Source organism: Aotus nancymaae, unplaced genomic scaffold, assembly GCF_030222135.1.
Source record: "Aotus nancymaae isolate 86718 unplaced genomic scaffold, 86718_ANA_hifiasm-v0.15.2.pri h1tg000092l, whole genome shotgun sequence".
NCBI lineage: Eukaryota > Metazoa > Chordata > Mammalia > Primates > Aotidae > Aotus > Aotus nancymaae.
The window spans coordinates 4,776,075-4,795,545 of record NW_026988507.1 but is presented as its reverse complement, the minus strand read 5'-3'; the positions used below and the strand labels follow the sequence as shown (position 1 = coordinate 4,795,545).

At 38.1% G+C, this 19,471-nt stretch overlaps 1 protein-coding gene across 2 annotated transcripts in view; it reads left to right on the top strand.

Annotated features, from left to right (window-relative positions):
- The window catches only part of ANO6 (anoctamin 6), a 197,034-nt gene that overhangs the window by 113,315 nt on the left and 64,248 nt on the right, over nt 1–19,471 (top strand). For both annotated transcript variants that reach the window (XM_012459079.3, XM_012459078.3), the window contains 5 exons: nt 9,057–9,122; nt 10,066–10,353; nt 10,555–10,668; nt 12,394–12,509; nt 18,965–19,099. In XM_012459079.3, coding sequence (XP_012314502.2) covers nt 9,057–9,122; nt 10,066–10,353; nt 10,555–10,668; nt 12,394–12,509; nt 18,965–19,099 — 719 coding nt within the window. The remainder of the gene's footprint in view (nt 1–9,056; nt 9,123–10,065; nt 10,354–10,554; nt 10,669–12,393; nt 12,510–18,964; nt 19,100–19,471) is intronic.

The window sequence follows — 19,471 nt, the reverse complement described above, 5'->3', positions numbered from 1 at the left end:
TTGTACAGCTATAGAGTGTGCTTGTGTTTTAAGCTAAGTGAGCAGTGTTACAAAGTCTACAGTAGTGCACATAATGTCTTAACTCTTCACATTCAGTTACCACTCACTCACTGACTCACCCACAGCAACTTCCAGGCCTGCAAGCTCCATTCATGATAAATGCCCCAAACTGGTATACCGTCTTTAAAATGTTTTATACAGTATTTTTACTGTACCGTTTCTAGATTTAGATACACAAATACTTACCATGGTGTTACAGCTGCCTACAGTATTCAGCACAGTCACATGCTGTACAGGTTTGTAGCCTAAGAGTGGCAGGCTATTCCATACACCCTAGGTGTGTGGTAGGCTACACCTTCTAGGTTTGTGTATGTCCATATGTACACTCTGTGGTGTTCACACAGAGATGAAATTGTATTCTCAGAACTTATCCCTGTTGTTAAGCAATGCGTGAATGAATTTATGATTTATTAAATAGTATTCGATGCTTACATATTGAGTGTAAAAAAAAAAAAAAGTGTTCTTTATAGAAGTAGATAGGAGAATAGTGATTACCAGGAGCTGGAGGTGCACGGATGTTGGGGAGATGTTGGTCAAAGGATACAAAATTTTAGTTAGATAAGAGGGATAACATTAAGAGAACTATTATACAGCTGACTATAGTTAATAATATATTCTTGAAAATTGCTAAGGAGTAGATTTTAAGTGTTTTCACCACAAAAGTTTATGACCTGTAAATGCATATGTTAATCAGCTTGTTTTTGGCTTCCATTATATATTCCTACTTTAAAACAACATGTTGTACGTAATATATAGTTCTTATTTATCAATTAAATATAAATGTTAGGAGGAAAGCGAAAAAGTATTTAAGGTCACCTATGGAAATATATCAAGAATGAAAGTAACTAAAGACTAAATCAGGGTAAAAGAAATATAAAATCCAGAAAAATAAAATGAAGCCATGCGTCACAGTAATAAAATGATTTATTATCAACCATAGGTCTTGTTCAGAAGTTAGAGATCAGCCGCAAATTTGCCTCTCAACTTCCTAGTTGCCAAAGAAAATAAGAGGGTTTTATTAATAACATAATTTAAAGCTTCAACACAATAAAAACAAAACTGGTTGTTCCAAAGCAACACAGTGGCCTTCTCAGGATCCTCCTGAGAAGAATTTGTCTCATGGATTCTCATAAAGAGGAAGGCATGCTTGCATAGACTAAAAATTGGCTTACCTTCTTCAAATTGAAGAAATAAAGAGATAGCACAAGGTTGGAGGTGGGGGTGGGCCATGAGGAATCAGAACAGCATGGAAGGTTTTCCGGGGAATGACATTTGCAATAGATAGTTCATGAATTGGAAACTTGAGGCTCGTGTTAGGATAGGTTCAGTAAGGGATGTGGCAGCCAGTGTTGGGTGGTTTTACTTCCCAGCTAACTTTTGGCAGGTGTTCGGTGTTTTGTTTTAGGGAGTGAAGTCAAATCTATCTTTAGTTCCTAAATATTTTAGCCTAAAGCAGGGAGGTCTTTATATTTTTATCTTTTCCTTTGCTTTACAGCCTACTTGTTTATACTAAGATTGTAGGTAAAAAGAAAGAAATTAAATTAGAATCAGCAGTTTCAAATTACAGCTATGAAATGTGTTGCTGGTATAAGCACATTTGGTTTTATTTTTGAGTATCATCACTAAGAGCAGTGAATCCAGTTCTTGCTTCTTACTTCAAAAATGGGAAGTATCTTTGGGCTGAAACCTTAAAAATAGCGAGGACAATGAAATTCTGAAAAGTAAGACCTGATTTTTATATTTTATCCTACTGAGGGCCTTAACAAGACGTTCAAAAAGACATGGAGAAGAGAAAAGCCTTTTCTGATTGCTCCTTCTGAGATCTGGCCATAGGTTTGAATGAAGAGGCTGTCATTTGCCTGGTACCAACAGGGCAAATGTGTCACCTTAAGATCATCTGTAAAGGGCTACAGGACTGGTAAAATCAGCTATACCAAATTCTCTTACAAAACAGGCTTGATGGGGATAAACACAAAGGAATAGCTGCTAGTGTGCACCTGTGCAAGCATATATGCACAGAAAAGGTGTGTCCTAGAAAATGGATTTCCTAAACTTGTCCTATGAGTAGAGTCACTTGTTAAAAATAGATTGTCCCGGCCCATCCCATACATGCTGAGTCAGTATCTCCAGAAGAGGGGCTCAAGAATCTACATTTTAAATAAGCTCTCCAAAGTTGTTCCTATAAGCAGATAAGTTTGGAAAACACTTTACTAAAAAACTTTATAGTACACTTAACTAATATAATAGTTACCTTGGCAGTGAATTATGGGTGTTTATTTTTTCTTCTCTGAATTTGTTTTCTGTGTTACCCAGCATGAGCATTTCTTTCTTTTGTGATATTAATTTAAAAGGCATATTTGGAAGTGAACTTCAGCTAAATATTCACTCCATTCTATGTTTATCATTTAAAATGCTCATCTGTTTTTTGTTCCCTAATGAACAGACATTACTAACTTGAGTAAATTCCTTATCAGATCAGTCCACTAACATTAAATGTTTTATTGCAAACAGTTGAATTTAAATTAAGTTCCAATTAAATAATGTATTCTGCTTACCAAACCTTCTGGAGAACATGACATATAACTAATACATAGCACTTAGAGTAATTAGACTATAATTTTTTCACAAATTAAGTACCTATGACTTATTTCTCTTGCGTCTTTGTAGGTTAAAAAAAGATTGGCAAGTTGAAAATACAGTGACAGCACCATCAATACTTTACTTAACAAAGCTGTAAGAATATTTGAAATCAATCTATTCATATATTTCATTAATCCCAACTGATTTCTACTTTATCATCATAGTATATTCATTAATTTTACTACTTAGACATTGCAGTCCCTGCTTTTTACACTGAAAAAGTTGGGTAATAGAAAAAAAATGGTAGATATTTGTGTTTACAATCAGTATTATTACTGTGCAATTCACAAGTAAGTCCTTCACAACAATGACTTTACTAAGCTGAATGAGATGTGTAATGTGTAATCCAGGGTGCATAGGGACAGAAAGCTTCCTTAATTATGCCAGTCTGTCCTTTGTAATTCTGATTGCTTTATTCTTTATTTCTCTGACAGCTTTATTAACCTTTCAAAAGAGGTATGAATAAGATACTGGTTTCTGCAGTGTGGTAGGTGCTTTTGTCCTTTTTCACCTTGAACCTCTAGTACCATTCTCCACCAGCAGTAATAGAATCACATGCATCTTTTTGTGACGTACATAGGTCCTCAGTGATTACAGTCACTTTGGCTTTCCTAGAATTCTAGTAGGTTAAAAAATAAAATTTGATTGCAATGCAGATGAATTGCTCCCCTAGAGATATAGGAATTTACAACACAGTTTAATTTATGACGAGCCTTTTTTTTTTTTGTAGAATCAGCGAGCCTAGTTTAAACATTTTGTACTGCCAAATAGAGACCATAGACTATCAGTTTAGATTCTTATGTATAAGATTTCCAGTAAGACACATAGATAATTTTTACTTTAAAATTGTGTAGCCTCAGATATTCATTTATTCAGCAAATATTTATTGAGCAATGGCTATGTCAGCCAATATGCAATATTAATTATCTTTCATTTTTAACATGGAAGACAACGCTACCCTAATTTTTAAAAGTCAAGAACACTGTTACTTATCTAAGTGTAAATTCTACGGTAAAGTAAAGATGATGATTTCATACTAAAGAGACTTAAGTAATCTTTTTCTTAAGCAGTCTTTTGTTATGTACCTGTTTGACAAATATAACACATATGCTAATTTACTTTAGCTACCTGACAAACCAAGAAACTGGTTTGATCAATTTTTTAAATATGCCACTGGTTCTTTGTGAATTGCCATGCCAGAGGAAAATAACAAGAACTGTCTTATTAAAGTGACATCAAGGTGATATATTAATGTGTTTAAGCAAATAAAAATGTCCTATCCTTGATTCAACTGTTTAAGTATTTATAGTTGGTGGTAAAATAGAGGGCATTATAAACTAACTCCAAGGTCTACCAATTATCCTGAGAGAAATCAGGTAAATATCTCAGGAGTTCTTTGTAAAGAACTAAAATAGAATAAATTAGTACAACCTTTCTGGAGGGCAGTACAGCAATACATATTAAAGAACTTAAAATTGAATACACTCTTTGATTTAACAATTTTACTTTTAGGACTTTATCCTGAGGAAATAATAATGGATGCACAAAGATTTTTCATAATAGCAAAAAGGTAAAAACCACCTAAATAGCCATTCGAGATTGGTTAAATAAATAATGGTACATCTCTCTGAGAGAGTATCAAGCTCTTAAAATGAGATTGAAGAGAAGTATTTCTAATGTTTTCTGCATCTATGATATTAATATATACTATAGATTCTCATCAGCGACCTACCTTATTATATATAGAAATGAGGCAAAAGAGAAGATAAAAAGATATATTCACATCCTTCAGCGAATGAAAAGATAAACATCCATCAGATATCAAAGAAGGTAGCCTGGGACCAGGATGGCCAAGTGGTGTAGAAGAGTCAAGAAGGGGACTAGAGTCTAGGTGACTCTCAGGGTTCCAGTAAAATGGTATAGTGGTGTCCCACTGCAGAGATGAGAGGGTCACTGGGTTCATGGCGTAGAGCCAGAGTGCATGGGGTTGCCTGTTTTATTAGACGTTTGGTATTTAAAACAGAGATAAGCCTCTAAGCCCTGCAGAGTAGAGAGAATTGTTTTTTAAAGGAGTAAGGGAAGTTGAGCATGTTGAAAGGTAGTGAGAAGGTAATGGCAATGGCTGACATATGTACAGTGCTTATTATATGCCAGGCATCATGCTGAGTGCTTTATGCCCATGATAACACTTAATCCTTAAAACAATCCCAAAGTAAAGCTATTTCTTCCCTCTATTTTTTCAGATGAAACCGCTGATGCTTATAGAGTTGATTATTTGCTCAAACATCACAGGGTTAGTAAATGGCAGAGCCAGGATTTCAGTTTTGATTCTGAATCTAACCACTATGCCCAGGAGTAAGAGGAAAGCCAAAACTGCAAGCTACAGGGGCTATCTGTTAGAACAAAATCTGAGAAGAGAGTCCCATGAAGGTGATGAATCATAGCCTCAGTTTAGAAACTCCACCAAGAAGGTACATGTTTGACTTGCACTATTCAGCATGTTGCATTCATAGCTGATACAGCTGATACAACCAAGACAGAAATATTTTGTGTTTGGTGTGTTTGACAGAACTGCCCTCATATGGGGCTGGCTCATTCTAAGACTCTTTCATTTTGTAATTACCAGTTTCATCTGGTAATTCAAACTCTAAAGTATCCAGGAATCACTTCATGCTGAGGATGCCCTTGTGCTATCTATCTGTTGCTAGTACACATCAGAATTAAACTGTATCTCTCTTTCTACACCATGTCCTATAATACCCATAAGTAAAAGCACATGGAAGATTTGAGGGGCTCAGAACAAGGGAGCCCAGTTGCTGCACTGCAGCCATTTAAACTCCCTAGTTCATTCCTGCATAACAGGCAGTCATCGATCCACCATTCACTCAGTTTATTCACTCATCAGACATTTATTGCATGCTTACTCTGTTATAGGCTTGTTCTAAGTGCTAATGATATCAAGATTAAAAGACATCTCTGAAGTGAGGGCAGTAATTGAACAGCAGGCTGGGCCATGGGAGGACTTAATATTCTTAAGAATGGGAAACACTTGAGGTGTTTTTTGGCAGAGGAGTAAAAGCAATGAAGAGAAAAACAGGAAGTATTGCCAAAGTAAGTTCAAGAAGAGATGAAAAGGATGGACTTCTGATACCAAGAAGAGAGGTGGTGCCCAGCTATTGATAGGTAGAAAGAGACCGGCAGGAGTTTCCGGTGAGTGGCTGCCCTTTTCTCTGTAAGCAAGGAGGCGGGGTCATCTGCAGAGCATGCTGGGCTGAAAGTTAGGTATTGAGTGAAGGAGTACCTGAAAAGTTTGGAACAGCTCCCTGGTGGATAGCTAGGGGCCAGGAAGGAGACAGCCCAACTGTTATGGGAACCTTGAATTCGTAATAAGGCCATTGAACAGAGTTACATGATTTTTTCCCTACCAGCACTTAATTGTTAAAGTACCCATCAAGCCACTGGAGAAGACCCTCTTCTGACTGATTCTCCTACTCTTTTAAGGAGAAGGACATTTATCTCCAAGATCTAAAATCCTTGGGTCTGAGCTTTCACGTGCTAAGTGAAATTCATGGCTGAATTTTAGAGGATACCAAAGACACAGGCACGGATCCTGCTATGGCCTGCTAGTGAGACTATCTGGGTTGCCCTTTGTACAGCCTCAGGGAAAGTCATCTCCCCTGAAGGAAAGAATGTCACAGTGTCTGGTCCTTTCAGAATACTCCCTCTCTCTGCTGTACCATGTTTTAGGTTTGGGGCTAACATGTTTTCCCTAGTTTGTGGCCACTTGGTTAGTCAGGATTCTTGCTTACCACTATCAGCAATGAGCTGTAATTTAAGCAGATCAGGAGTTTATCAAAAAAATGTTAGAGAATCCACAGATTCTCCTGAAGGGTTAGATAAATAAGCTTAGAGATAGGCAGCCAGAAGCAGTACCCCAAATCCTGTTGTAGGAGAAAAAGCACGGTTGCTGTCCTGGGCACAGGGCTGCTGCCAGCACCGCTGGCACCAATGACTAGCAGTAGCTATGGAAAGCTCCTGCCGTAACCTCTGCCGTCTTTGGAACTGACATTGGCTCCCTCAGCCACCCTAGAATGTATTCTGCTTGGCCTGGCTTTTTTTGCATCGCTAGCATTCAATTTGGAGTCTGGAGCCAGGTAATCTGGTTGACAGGGCCTAGCTCAAGTGCCAGTAGCTAAGTTTCATGGGAGACCAGGAAAAGGAGTGTCTGTGTTTTTGTCTGCTGTAGTGGATGTGGGCTCTGGTAGGAGTTTAAAACGGGAGGCCATAAAGAATGGCAGATGTCCATTACAGTGCCAGAAAGCACATGAATAAATGTTTGAGTAATTCTGTATCGGGAGAAAGTCTTAGGTCACTGGACCCTAAGTTTCTCTATAATTCCTCTGTAGCAGACTATTTTAAATTCTTCTTTCAGCAATCAGCACTTTGCAGGATGCCTACAAAATGGAAGACACTCAAGAAATGTTTGTAAATGAACTAATGCTAGCTGAGAATATTCTTTCAACAAATATGTATTAGGCATTGTATTAATTTTCACATTGCTATAAAGAACTACCCGAGACTGGGTAATTTATAAAGAAAAGAGGTTTAATTGGCTCACAGTTCTGCAGGCTGTATAGAAAGCATGACTGGGGAGGCCTCAGGAACTTTCCAATCATGGCAGAGGCAGAGAGAAAGAAGACACATCTTACATGTCTGGAGCAGGAGGATGAGAGCAAAGGGGAGATGCTACACGCTTTTAAACAACCAGATCTCATGAGAACTCACTATCACCAGAACAGGAAGTGGGGAAATCCCCTACCCTGCCATGATCCAGTCATCTCCCATCAAGCCCCTCCCCCAACATTGGGGATTACATTTTGACATGAGATTTGGGCAAAGACAAATCAAAACCATGTCAGGCATATACTGATGAGCACTGTCTGTGAGATCAGTGCTTTACCTAATATAAAGAAAAAGGTTGGGCTCCTATGTAAGAATCAAAATGTGAGGATTAGGATTTAGAGGGAAGAAGTACTGCTTAGATAAGAAATAGAATGAATCTGAGTCAACTTCCCAAGTTCAAGTTGCGAATATGGTGGGTCAGGGGTCGACCTGATGGGTTAGTCCATTTTGTGCTGCTAACAGAACTAATTTCAGTTGTTTATAAATTAGTCTGTGGAATTAGAATTCATAGTTCTGTAGGCTGGGAAGTCTGAGATCAAGGGGACTGGCATCTGTTGAGGACTTTCTTGCTGTGTCATCCCATGGTGAGGGGGAGAAAGAGAGAGGGGTGCCAGGGAGGAGGAATGGGAAGAAACAAAAACAGGGTTAGTTAGAAACAAAAGGGGGCCACAGTTTTATAAGGAGCCCATTCCATGGTAATGAACCCCATCCTGTGATAATGTCATTACTTTGTTAAGTCTGCCCTTGTGGCCTCATCACTCCTCAGTAGGCCCCACCTCCCAACACTGTTGCATTGGGGATTCAGTTTCTAACATGATTTTGGGGGATATATTTAAACCATAGCAGTTTCTCGCATGATTTTGGGGGGATATATGTAAACCATAACCTCTGTGTCTACTGATTTTCTTCAGTATAAACTGTTTTGTCACGAAAAGCATTCTTTTTAAAATGTCAAACAAGTCTCCATCTTTACATGCTTCCCTTACAACTTTGGGCACAGCTTGGCAAAAGCCTAGGCATCTAGAATTTAATAGTATAGTTTATTCTGTATCTTTTGAAATGCCCATATAATATAAATATATTACCAATTATTTAGTCCCCTATTTTTATAGATTTAGACATTTATTGCTTCACAAACATTTCAGTCTTGCAGAGAGAAAAAAATTACCTGAATTTTGCCAAAATTGCCTACGTTGTTTTATTGAATTTGGTCAAGGTATGCAGGGATGGCACATACACATCCAGTATTTGAACCATTTGAATGTCTGCCATGGAAACCAAAATTTTAAAATGTAGGATCTTCAGCTCTGAAAACTCTTATCAGTGAATTGGACTCAGAAAGCTCCATTTGTATGTTTTTGTGAGCCAAAAAGTCCCTGGGTTTGTGTCAAAGCAGGATACTATGATTTACCTCAGATGATTGAAGCCCCACCAGGACAGCCAAGGGCCTTCCAGGTGCCCAGGGCATCAAAGTACCCTCCACGTTATTCTCTTGGGGATCCAACACTTACAGGTCACCAGCAGCAAGAGCCACTTCATTGCTTCTGTTCCATTTGGGGCTGATGCATTTCTTTTTCAGGTCCACACTAGTTTGGTTTTGTTATTAATTTTTTTTAAAAAAAACGCCTTTGGTAAACTAAAGGTCTAACATATATTCCAATTTCTTTTGACAGAGAAAAAGACAAGCATACGAATCTAACCTTATCTGTCATGGCCTGCAGTTAGAAGCAACAAGATCAGTAAGTACTGGTCCCTTTTCAGCCCTTGACTGACCACTGTTGTTGGGCACCTTCCATTTGTAGTACTGGGATGACGTTGGAAACACACAGCCCTGGCCACATTTTAGTCATAGACTGGGAGAGGAATCAATCAAAATCTGCATTGTATAGAATATATCGTTTTTTTCTGATCAAAACCAGCAGATCTTTTTTAATAGCCAACAAATTTTACAATGAATGCATGTATGAATGATTATTTTCTTCCTTAAGAAACTTTTAAAAGCTTTTTCGTTAGACAAAAAATAGTTTATGATAAAAAAATTAGAAAATGTAAGAATAAGGAAAATAAATCTGTATCTTAATTGTCCATAAATAATTTTGCAGTCCTTCTGAGCTGTTTTCCTCAAAAATATATATATACATTTTTTTCTCTTTCAAAAAGAATGACCACTTCACAGTTTTATAATTTGCTTTTTCCCTTTAATATATGGCAAATGCATTTATGTCAATAAATATAATTCCTTGACATTTTTAACAGCCACATAACATATTGAACAGATAGTAAACAGTTCGAGGTTTAGAAAATTAAAAATTTTTCATATGGTAGCACTACAATGAATATTCTAGTTTTTTACTGTAATTTTTCAATAATTTTTTACTGTAATTTTTCAATAATTTGGGTATAGTGATAAGTTTGGTTTTATTCATTTTATAAATTATTTTCATAGTTTTATGAAAGAACTATGATATTTGAATTACTTAATGATTCAAACTAAGAAATTGTCTTTAAGGCAAAAATTTATGATGGTTTGCAAATCTGTTTTTATTGTTATCTTCGCTTTTACTGGTGTTCTCTATGTATTTTTAAAAAGTTACCAACAACATAAGAAAAATCTACGTGTTTTAAAATTGTGAAAATATTTGGTTTGGTTTCTTGTTATGTGTGTTTATTTTTCCAATATAGGTTTTGGATGACAAGCTTGTATTTGTAAAAGTACATGCACCATGGGAGGTGTTATGTACATATGCTGAGGTAATGCACATCAAATTGCCTCTGAAACCCAACGATCTGAAAAACCGTTCCTCAGCCTTTGGTACGCTCAACTGGTTTACCAAAGTCCTCAGTGTAGATGAAAGCATCATCAAGCCAGAGCAAGAGTTTTTCACTGCCCCATTTGAGAAGAACCGGATGAATGATTTTTACATTGTTGATAGAGATGCTTTCTTCAATCCAGCCACCAGAAGCCGCATTGTAAGTCTAAACCAAATTTAGTTGCTGTCTTGAGGTAATTTGGAGCCTGCTGTTTTGTGGTTTAGTTGGTTTAGTTTTATTTTTAAAAACTGCACAGAAAGAAAAGAAATGTGCCAGCAGATTCGTGTTACAGTAGTAAACAATGATTGGATTGGTTAGTTACACTGTGTAACCACATACTCTATTTTGGAATCTTTTTAGGTTTACTTCATCCTCTCTCGGGTCAAGTATCAAGTGATGAACAATGTTAGCAAGTTTGGGATCAACAGACTTGTAAACTCTGGGATCTACAAGGCAGCTTTCCCACTCCATGATGTAAGTTAAAAGACAAAAATAAACTGAAAGGCCTTCTGAATACTCTGATGTTGACAATAGCAAAGGGCTGACTTCCCTGACTGTAAGTTTCTTCCTTAGTAAAATTAAGGGAAAATACTGCAAGATTACAAGCTCATTTAGGGTAAGAACCAGGTCTTCCATTCACAGATGGATCCCAGTCATAAAGATACTCATTTTTAAAGGAGGGAATAAATGAATGGACAGTATCTCTCTTACCGTTAATGTGTAAAGCAGTATAGATTAGCAGTTAATCTGTGTTAGCATTTCTGGGACCAAAATGCCTGCTCTGCCACTTCCTAGCTGGATGATCTTATGAAAGTCATTTAGTCTTTCTTCCTCCATTTCCTCGTCAATAAGCTGGGGATAAATTATTACCTACCTCATAGAGTTGTTAAGAGGATTAAATTAATCCATGTCAAATGTTAGTCCTTAACATATAATAAATACTATTATAAGTATTAGCTATTTTCATAATTACTGACAAGTGTTATTATCAACCAAAAAAGATTAATTCTTTGTCAGCAAAATACACGTTAGACCTTCTCACTTATCATTTTCTGTAACATAGACTTTTCTTCCTCATCTGAACTACCGTTTTTAGACTGTCCCCTGGAATATCCCTGGGCTTTTAAAAAGGCATCTGTCAGGGTTGTGGTGACAATGGCAGTATCTCAGATTGTTGACATTTTTTTAAGGATTACATTCTGAGACTTACAGCAACTCCTCAAATTCAAGAGTACTTCTCTAGCAGAGAGCATCTTTTATGAAATGAAATTTTTAAAATGTGACCACTGTAAATGCAGGGACATTATAACTAAAGCTGTTTAAACTCTGTCATTGAAATAAGCTAAATACTGTATTATATTGTATTTGTCAGTCAGATAAACATTCACTATCAGTTTATCTGACTGTAAGACCAAAGAAAGCAAAAACTGAGATTGATAATTGCTTCTGTGTAGTACATTTATTTGTGGATAGAGACAATATTGAAATATACAAAATAACATATTAAAACTAGGACTAAACAGTAGCTTGACACACATGAAAAACTAGAGAACAGGGAGCTGGGTGAAGTAAATGCTGACCCTAAAAGACCCAATGTAGCCATCCAGCCTGAGAGTCCATGTGTTTTACTTTTGTGCCTCACTGAATTTAGCTAATTGTGAATAGCAGGACATGAATTTTGAGACCGCTTGCAAATAGCTGTCATGAATATTAATTTGGGATGCCAAGGTTCTATAGCAGTTGACATTTGCTCATGGCCAGGTCTTTTCCACTAAAGCCTCTTCTAATTGCAGTGGTCCTGTATATTCAGGCTAACAAATGGTCCCATGTAGTATTTTAGAGGGAGGTGGGTGAAGGTCAGGGCCTATGCTAAGATTTAGCTGGGTGGTAATCTGGTTCTAGTGCCAGAAGAAGAAAAACGAGTCAGGAAAAAAGGCAACTGAATTTAAGCAGGAAGTTGTACACTTAGCTTATTCAAGAAACAAAACTTGATCCCTGTCCACATTCACAAATGACCACCAAGGAGGGCAGTACCATGCCGGCTTCAGAATCACTAAACATTAGATGGTATTTCCACCCCTTCCAGCAGATGAGGACCCCTTATTCACAATTGACTATCAAGTATTTGTATCACGTTTAAGAAACAGATTTGTGAAAACATGATGATTATGGTGTTCACATTTCCTTTCTGTTTCACAGTGCAAATTCCGCCGTCAGTCAGAGGATCCCAGCTGCCCTAATGAACGGTACCTTCTGTACAGAGAATGGGCTCATCCTCGAAGCATATACAAAAAGCAGCCCCTGGATCTTATCAGGTGAGGGATTGTATCAGGGTGTTACCCCCACAGCAGCTGAGTGTGACAGTACTCAAAGACTCTTGCCAGCTAGGGAAGCTAACCCAGAGTGCCGAGCTTCATTGACCAGGGTTTTTATTGAGGCTTAATTATGTTGGCATGATTAATTGAATCACTGCTTATGTGGCTCAATCTCCAGTATCAACCTCTCCCTGGAAGATGGACAGTAACATCTGGCTCAAAGCTCCAGTTCTCCAATCACATGGTTGATCTTTCTGGCATGGCCAGCCCCCATCCTGAGTCATCTTATTAGCACAAACTCTCTAGGGGCCCATCATGAGTCACTTCACTGGCATAAACTATCAGGCATAGTCCAAGGGCCCCACCATGAATAAAAAGGCACTGTTAACTCAGGAAGTTCCAAGGGTTTAGAGGTCACCCCTCCTCTCCCCCACCCATCCCAGGAACTGGGATGCAGACCCACCAAATTCTGTATTGCACAGAAGTAAATGTTAGATGTAGCTTCTATTGTATGGTAAGACATATACATTTTTACTTTTTTCCTATATCTGCTACTAGGTTCTATTTCATTGTATCTAACAAGATACAATGACTATCTCAAGAGTTTTTCTTCCCAGGATACCCTGTTGGTTTTCCTCTAGAAGCTTACATTGTTTGGGCAGGGCCAAAGATACCACTGGCTTGTGGGAGATAGGCCAAGAACACACAAATAAGCCAACAGAATTTCTGACTGAAGTGAAGAAAATAACAGACTGATAGGATGGGAAGACAGAGTGGAAAGTAAGTTGAGGGAATTATATTTGAGGAGATGTTTAAGCTGAGACCATATAGTGAAGAGGAGCCAGTACTTTGAGGACTTGGGAGAAGTCCTTCTAGGAATAGGGGCAGCTTGTACTGTGGCCCTAAGATGCACACACATTTGGCAAGTTTGAGGAAACATCAAAGACCAGTGCTAGTGAGAAAGAGAATGTTAAGACATGAAGTTAGAGGGGTAGCAAGAGCACCGAAAAGAATTTAGATTTTAATTGCAGTGAGAAGCAGTTGTAATATTTTAAATGTTTAAGTCATTGTATCCTGTTCACATTTTGCAAAGATAATGTGGAGAATGGATTATAAGGGGCACAGGAAGCAAGGAGACCACTAGGTAGGAGGCTGTTTGAGTAAGCCAGGAAAGAGCCTGTGGGAGCAGATTTGGGATGTCTTTGGGGAGTCGAGTCAATATGACTTGTTTATGGATTGGATGTGGAGAGTGAAGAGGAGAGGAGAGTTAACTTCCTGTCTGCCTGGAGCCACGTACCTGTTCTTCTGTGGTGTCTCAGTGCCTCATGCATTTCACATCTACTTGGGAAAACTACTAGATCTTAAAAGTGAGAGTTTTAAACAAATGAATAGTTTGTTTTGTTTTATATTTACCATGGGAAATTTCAGACATATACAGAAATAGAGTATCATAGCAAGCCTGCATTCATCTGTCACCCAGCTCCAAAAATTATAAACTCATAGCTAATCTTGTTTCACTTTTACTCCCACTTCTTTCCATCCCCACTCCCTACTCCACTGGATCATTTTGAAGCAAATTCCAAATTTCATGGCATTTAAACCTAACCAGACTACCCACTTTTGAAAAGGAAGGCGGCTGAGGTGGCTCAGTCCTCTAATCCCAGCATTTTAAGAAGCCAAAGCAGGAGGATCGCTTGAGGCCAGGAGTTCAAGGCCAGCCTCAGCAAAATAGTAAGACCTAGTCTTTAAAAAGAAAAAATAATTAGCCAGGCATAGTGGCTCACACCTGTAGTCCCAGCTACTCAGGAGACTGAGACGGGAGGATTGCTTGAGCCCACGAGTTTGAGGCTGCAGTGAGCTGTGATTGTGCCACTGCACTCAAAGGCAACAGAGTAAGACCCTGTCTCAAAAAAAAAAAAAAAATTGTTTTATTTAATATCATCAAATAATCAGGATTCAGATTTCCCTTATTGCTGAAAAAACACTTAATGGTTTTGTAGTTCAAAGCAGGATCCAAATGTGGTCCAGAGGTTGCAGTTAATACAATCTCTCAAATTTCTTCTGGTCTCAGTTTCACTGTTTATTCTTGTTTTCCTTGCCATTGTTGCAGGAATGTCTTGCATTCCCTATTTTGCTGATTTCATTCTCTCCTGTGGTGGTGTTGAACATGTTCCTCTGTATTTGCTTTAACTAAGTAATTTGTGTATTTGCATTAGCTAAGTAATTGGATCCTCATCTAGAAGCTTAATCTGATTAAGGTTAGATTTTATATAAGAATACTTGATAGATGGAGTTGGGTACTTATATCAGAAGGTATATAATTTCCAGTTGTCTCTTTTTTTTGTGATGATAGCAGCTATTAACGATTATTGCTTAGATTCATTATTTCCTAAGGGATTTCATACTCGGAATCCCTTCTCATTCATTTTTATCACCGGGATTATAGTCATGAAGAGGCACTTTCATTAACTCTGTTTACCCTGTAGAATAAGATTTTAAAAGGTGTTTGTACATATGCAGATATTTTAGGTTGACATTCATGTGAAGTTTCCATTTTATTAATTTCCTTTTATGTTAAACTATTAGCATCTGATGGCAGGGTTATGGGTTCTTAATCATTATGTGCTTTTTGGTGTTTTTTTTTTTTTTTTTTGGCTCCTGACTATTTTAAATATATTTTGCTAGGGGAAATGCGTTAAACTATTCCCTGTCCCTGGTCCATGTGTTCTTTCCCTTCATCGCTTTCCACTGGTAACCCCTTGAGTATTCAGGCTATTAAACTTCATCTGTGGTTCCGAGGGAGTACAGACGGAAAATGGGCTCTTTCCCAAAAAGTAAACCAAACTGGAAACAGCAACCTATGGGAACAGACTTTGCACAGGTAAAAAGGTTGCCCTCCAAATTCCCATTTTTACCCCCAGAGTGATAAAAGAAAATAGGATATTCACAAGACAAGGGCAGGATCCTATAAAAAAGGATCATTGTGAGAATAAAATCTAGCTCTTGGAAACCAAAAATGTGTTAAGACAGAAAAACACCAATAGAAGGCATTAGAAAATGAAGTTGAAGGAATTATGTAGAGCATAGAGCAAAACTTATATAGAGGTAGAAAAGGGGGAAAAGATTAAAAATTAGATCAGTCCAGGAGGTATAACGTATAAATAATAGAGTATCAGAAACCAGAGGAGAAATAATGTAGGGAAGAAATCTGAGAAGTACTTCCAGAGAAGTATCTGAAGAACTAAGCATCATGAGTCTCTAGGTGGAAAGAGCCTGCTGAGTGCCCAGCCCAGAAGATGAAAATAGAGCCACTGAGTCACTCCACCACGACAGCTCAGAATGCTGTGGACAAAGAGATCCTGCTAGCCTTTAGAAAGCAAAATGAAAAGAAAATCCTACAAAGGATCAAGACTCAATAGCACTGTACTTCTCAATAACACTACACAAAGACAGCGGTAACTTCACATGTCTAAGGAAAGTTTAACCACACACACACACACACACACACACACACACACACACACACACACACATATATAACTGTATATGCTCAAACTGTTAAATATGAAGAATTTTCACAGGTTAGATGTGCAAGGTAATGGAGAAGGTGCTCCACCAAGAAGGAAGACAGAAGATTTAGTAAACAGGAAATGCTAGCACAAGAGAGAGGGACATAGATTCCAGGTGATACAGTTCGGCAGCGGGGCTTGGAGAGTCATTAGTTAGGGTTGGAGGAGGTCTGAGGGCATTTATTCAAGGAGTTGAAACTGATAGATGATCTCATGTGTTTTAACCTACTGAGAAAGTTACACATTAGGTGAGAGTCTGGGCTTGAATTGTTGAGAGTACACAGAAAACTAAGCAATGAACCATCAAGACAATTATTAACTCTAGGGAAAACAAGACATTGGGCAGGGAGGAAAAAGTAATTATAGCAGTGACTTGATTCAGCTGTGATCAGTGTTTATAGAATCATAATAATGTAAAGCAAGAATATTGATCTAACCAAAAATTATAATGTAACTATGTCAAGATGATGGGAATAGAGATGTGGATGTGTAGATGAGGCAGGGGGTTGAAAGAGAGCTTAATCCTCATCTTCCAGAATAGAAAGTCAATAGGTGATACACAAAACTGAAAAGTCAATAAGCAGCACTTCTTGCATGTTCTTTAGAGATAGGGAAGAATATTGTAAGCATCAGCTATAAGAGTTTAAAGTGACTGCTTCCTGACAGCAGGAAGTAGGGGAGGGGGCAGGGGACTGCTCCTTTTTATAACCAGCCTTCTAGAGCTATTAGACTATTTAATGACTGTATACTTGTAACTTTGGTTTTAAAAATCAAAGCTGATTTTGTTAAATTGATTTTAAGAGTTGGGAGGTGTTTGGCAGAGAGGGACAGTGATCAGAAAATATTGCATTTGAAGGAATCCTCATTATTTCTAGCTTTTCAGCAAGAACTGAGAGACAGATTTCCTTTTAAGATTTGAAGAAAATCTTTCTGGCCTTGCCTGCAATGTAACAGGGATGCCATAGAAAGTATTGAACTCCTTGTCACAGTAAATAACCAAGCAGAGACTGCCTGACTAGCTCTCTAAATACCGCAGGATATTTTTATTATTGGAAGGTTGGACCAGGCAACTTCTAAGATTCTTTCCAGTTTAAATATGGCATTTCCAGGATGGATGGCTGATGAAAACTTATTATAGAAAGCATAACCAAAAAGAGGCCAAAGTGTCTCAAACCCATGTGCAGACTTCTCTACCAGGCTCTATGCTGAACCTGCCATTTGCCTGCCTTCCGTGAGCCAGACAGCAAAGCTCCAGGCATATGAAGATCAGCACACTGTTTTCCTCCCATCTCCCAGTTCCATTTCAGGTCTGTCTCAGCTCTTTCTTTTTCCCTGTGGATGTGACACATACCCAGGCCTGTGACCCATGGAGCTGGTCTCAGACCTGCTTTGTGAGTGCTGGTCCAGCCCGGGGATGTTCCTGTCCAAAGTCTCCCAGGACTTCAGGTCTTGCTCAGAGCTAAGTCCCCACGAGGATAAGACCAAGGAGTTCAGCCCAGCTCCATACTGAGTCTGAAGTTTCACGTAGGCCTCAGAGCTATGTAAACCTCCTTGTTCTGCAGATCAAGATGAAGGCAGAAATGAGTTAGTCTTGGGGCATATCAGCAACAGCAGCAGTCACCTGAACCATCTCTTCATTCCTAAACCCTCTTTCTGCCTAACTGTACTTGACCTCCCTTTCAGGAACAATTCTGGAACTGCTTCTTGGTCAACCTCCTTTCTTCTAGTCTTGCCTACCTGGCCTCTTCAGTTTTACCCCAGAGTATGCCATTAATCGTTTTTTTTAAACTTAAGAAAAAATAGAAGTGCTAGATATAAGAAATACAGGGTGATGGATTCCTCAATCATATGCATCCTCCCTTCTTTCACTCTCACATAAGTTTTGCAAAAAGTTTGGTCAGAGAGACATTCCACTACAGATTAGTATTATTTTTTTCTTATTAGTACAGTTGCCCCTTGAACGACGCAGGGGTAGGGCACTGACACCCCACACACATACAGTTGAAAACCTGCATATAAATTTTGACTCCCCTTAAACTTAACAGTCTGCTGTTGACTGGAAACCTTATCAATAATATGAGCAGTCAATTAACACATATTTTGAATGTTATATGTATTATATACTATATTCTTACAACAAAGTTAAGCTAGAGAAAAGAAAATGTTATTAAGAAAATCATAAGAAAATAAGTGTACTACTCATTAAATGGAAATGAATCATCATAAAGGTCTTCATCCTTGTCTTCGCGTTGAGTAGGCTGAGGAGGAGGAAAAAGAGGAGAGGTTATTCTTGCTGTTTCGGGGTTGACACGGGGAAGAGGTGGAGGAAGTGGAAGGGAGGCAAGAGAGGCAGGCACACTAGGTGTATCTTTTATTGAAAAAAAAAAACCACATTTAAGTGGACCTGTGCAGTTCAAACCTGTGTTGTTTAAGGGTCAACTGTATTTGTGATTTACATTACATTTCCTCCAAGGAACTTCCCTAGTTAAGTAAAAGCAAATAACTGAGCAGATTGGTCATGTTCATTTGTCTCATGCATATAAAGAACAGTCATTTGGAGAATGTGTAAAATAGTGCTGGTCTTTACAAAGAATGATAGTTATACTCTGTATTTATTCCATAATCAGCATTTTTCTCTCCCTTGCTGTATTTTAATATACTTTCCACAGGCAAACCAGCGATAGTGATCGGTTCTTCTATGATGTGTAATACACTTTTTGTTTCATAGTAGAATTCAGGGTCTGCTATGAAAATGAATGTTTTAAGGGTGAATGGAGTCAGGTTTAAGCTTAAAGCCTCCTTTATTTAAAATCAGAAATTAATATTAGGATGAAGCTGCAGAGTAATTATTTGTATCTTCTAAAAATAATTTCTGTCTTTCTTCAGGAAATATTATGGAGAGAAGATTGGCATCTACTTTGCTTGGCTGGGCTATTACACTCAGATGCTTCTCCTGGCAGCAGTCGTAGGAGTGGCTTGCTTTCTCTACGGATATCTTAATCAAGATAACTGTACATGGAGGTAACCTCTGTTTATTCCTTGTTCCCACGCTGAAAACTTTATTAGACATAAAATTACTTTGATGGTCTTAAACTGTTTTGGTAAGACAAGACTGATTGCAGAACACGAATTGCTTGAGATGATATATCCCTTTTGTTCTGAGCATAACTACTAAGTGAAATGGAAAAATTTTTTTCTTAGATAATCCAACCCAGTTTCTGACAGGAATATTACCCCTAGGAAACACTCCAATATTTTAAGACAGTATTTTGTTTGAAAAAGAAAAGAGGACTGGAGGCGGGAGGATTGCCCTTGAACTTTTGGCCCCAGAGGAATGTACACTCGGCCCTGCAGATGTGAGCCAAAGGCAGCTCTGATTTCTTCAGGGTTTCA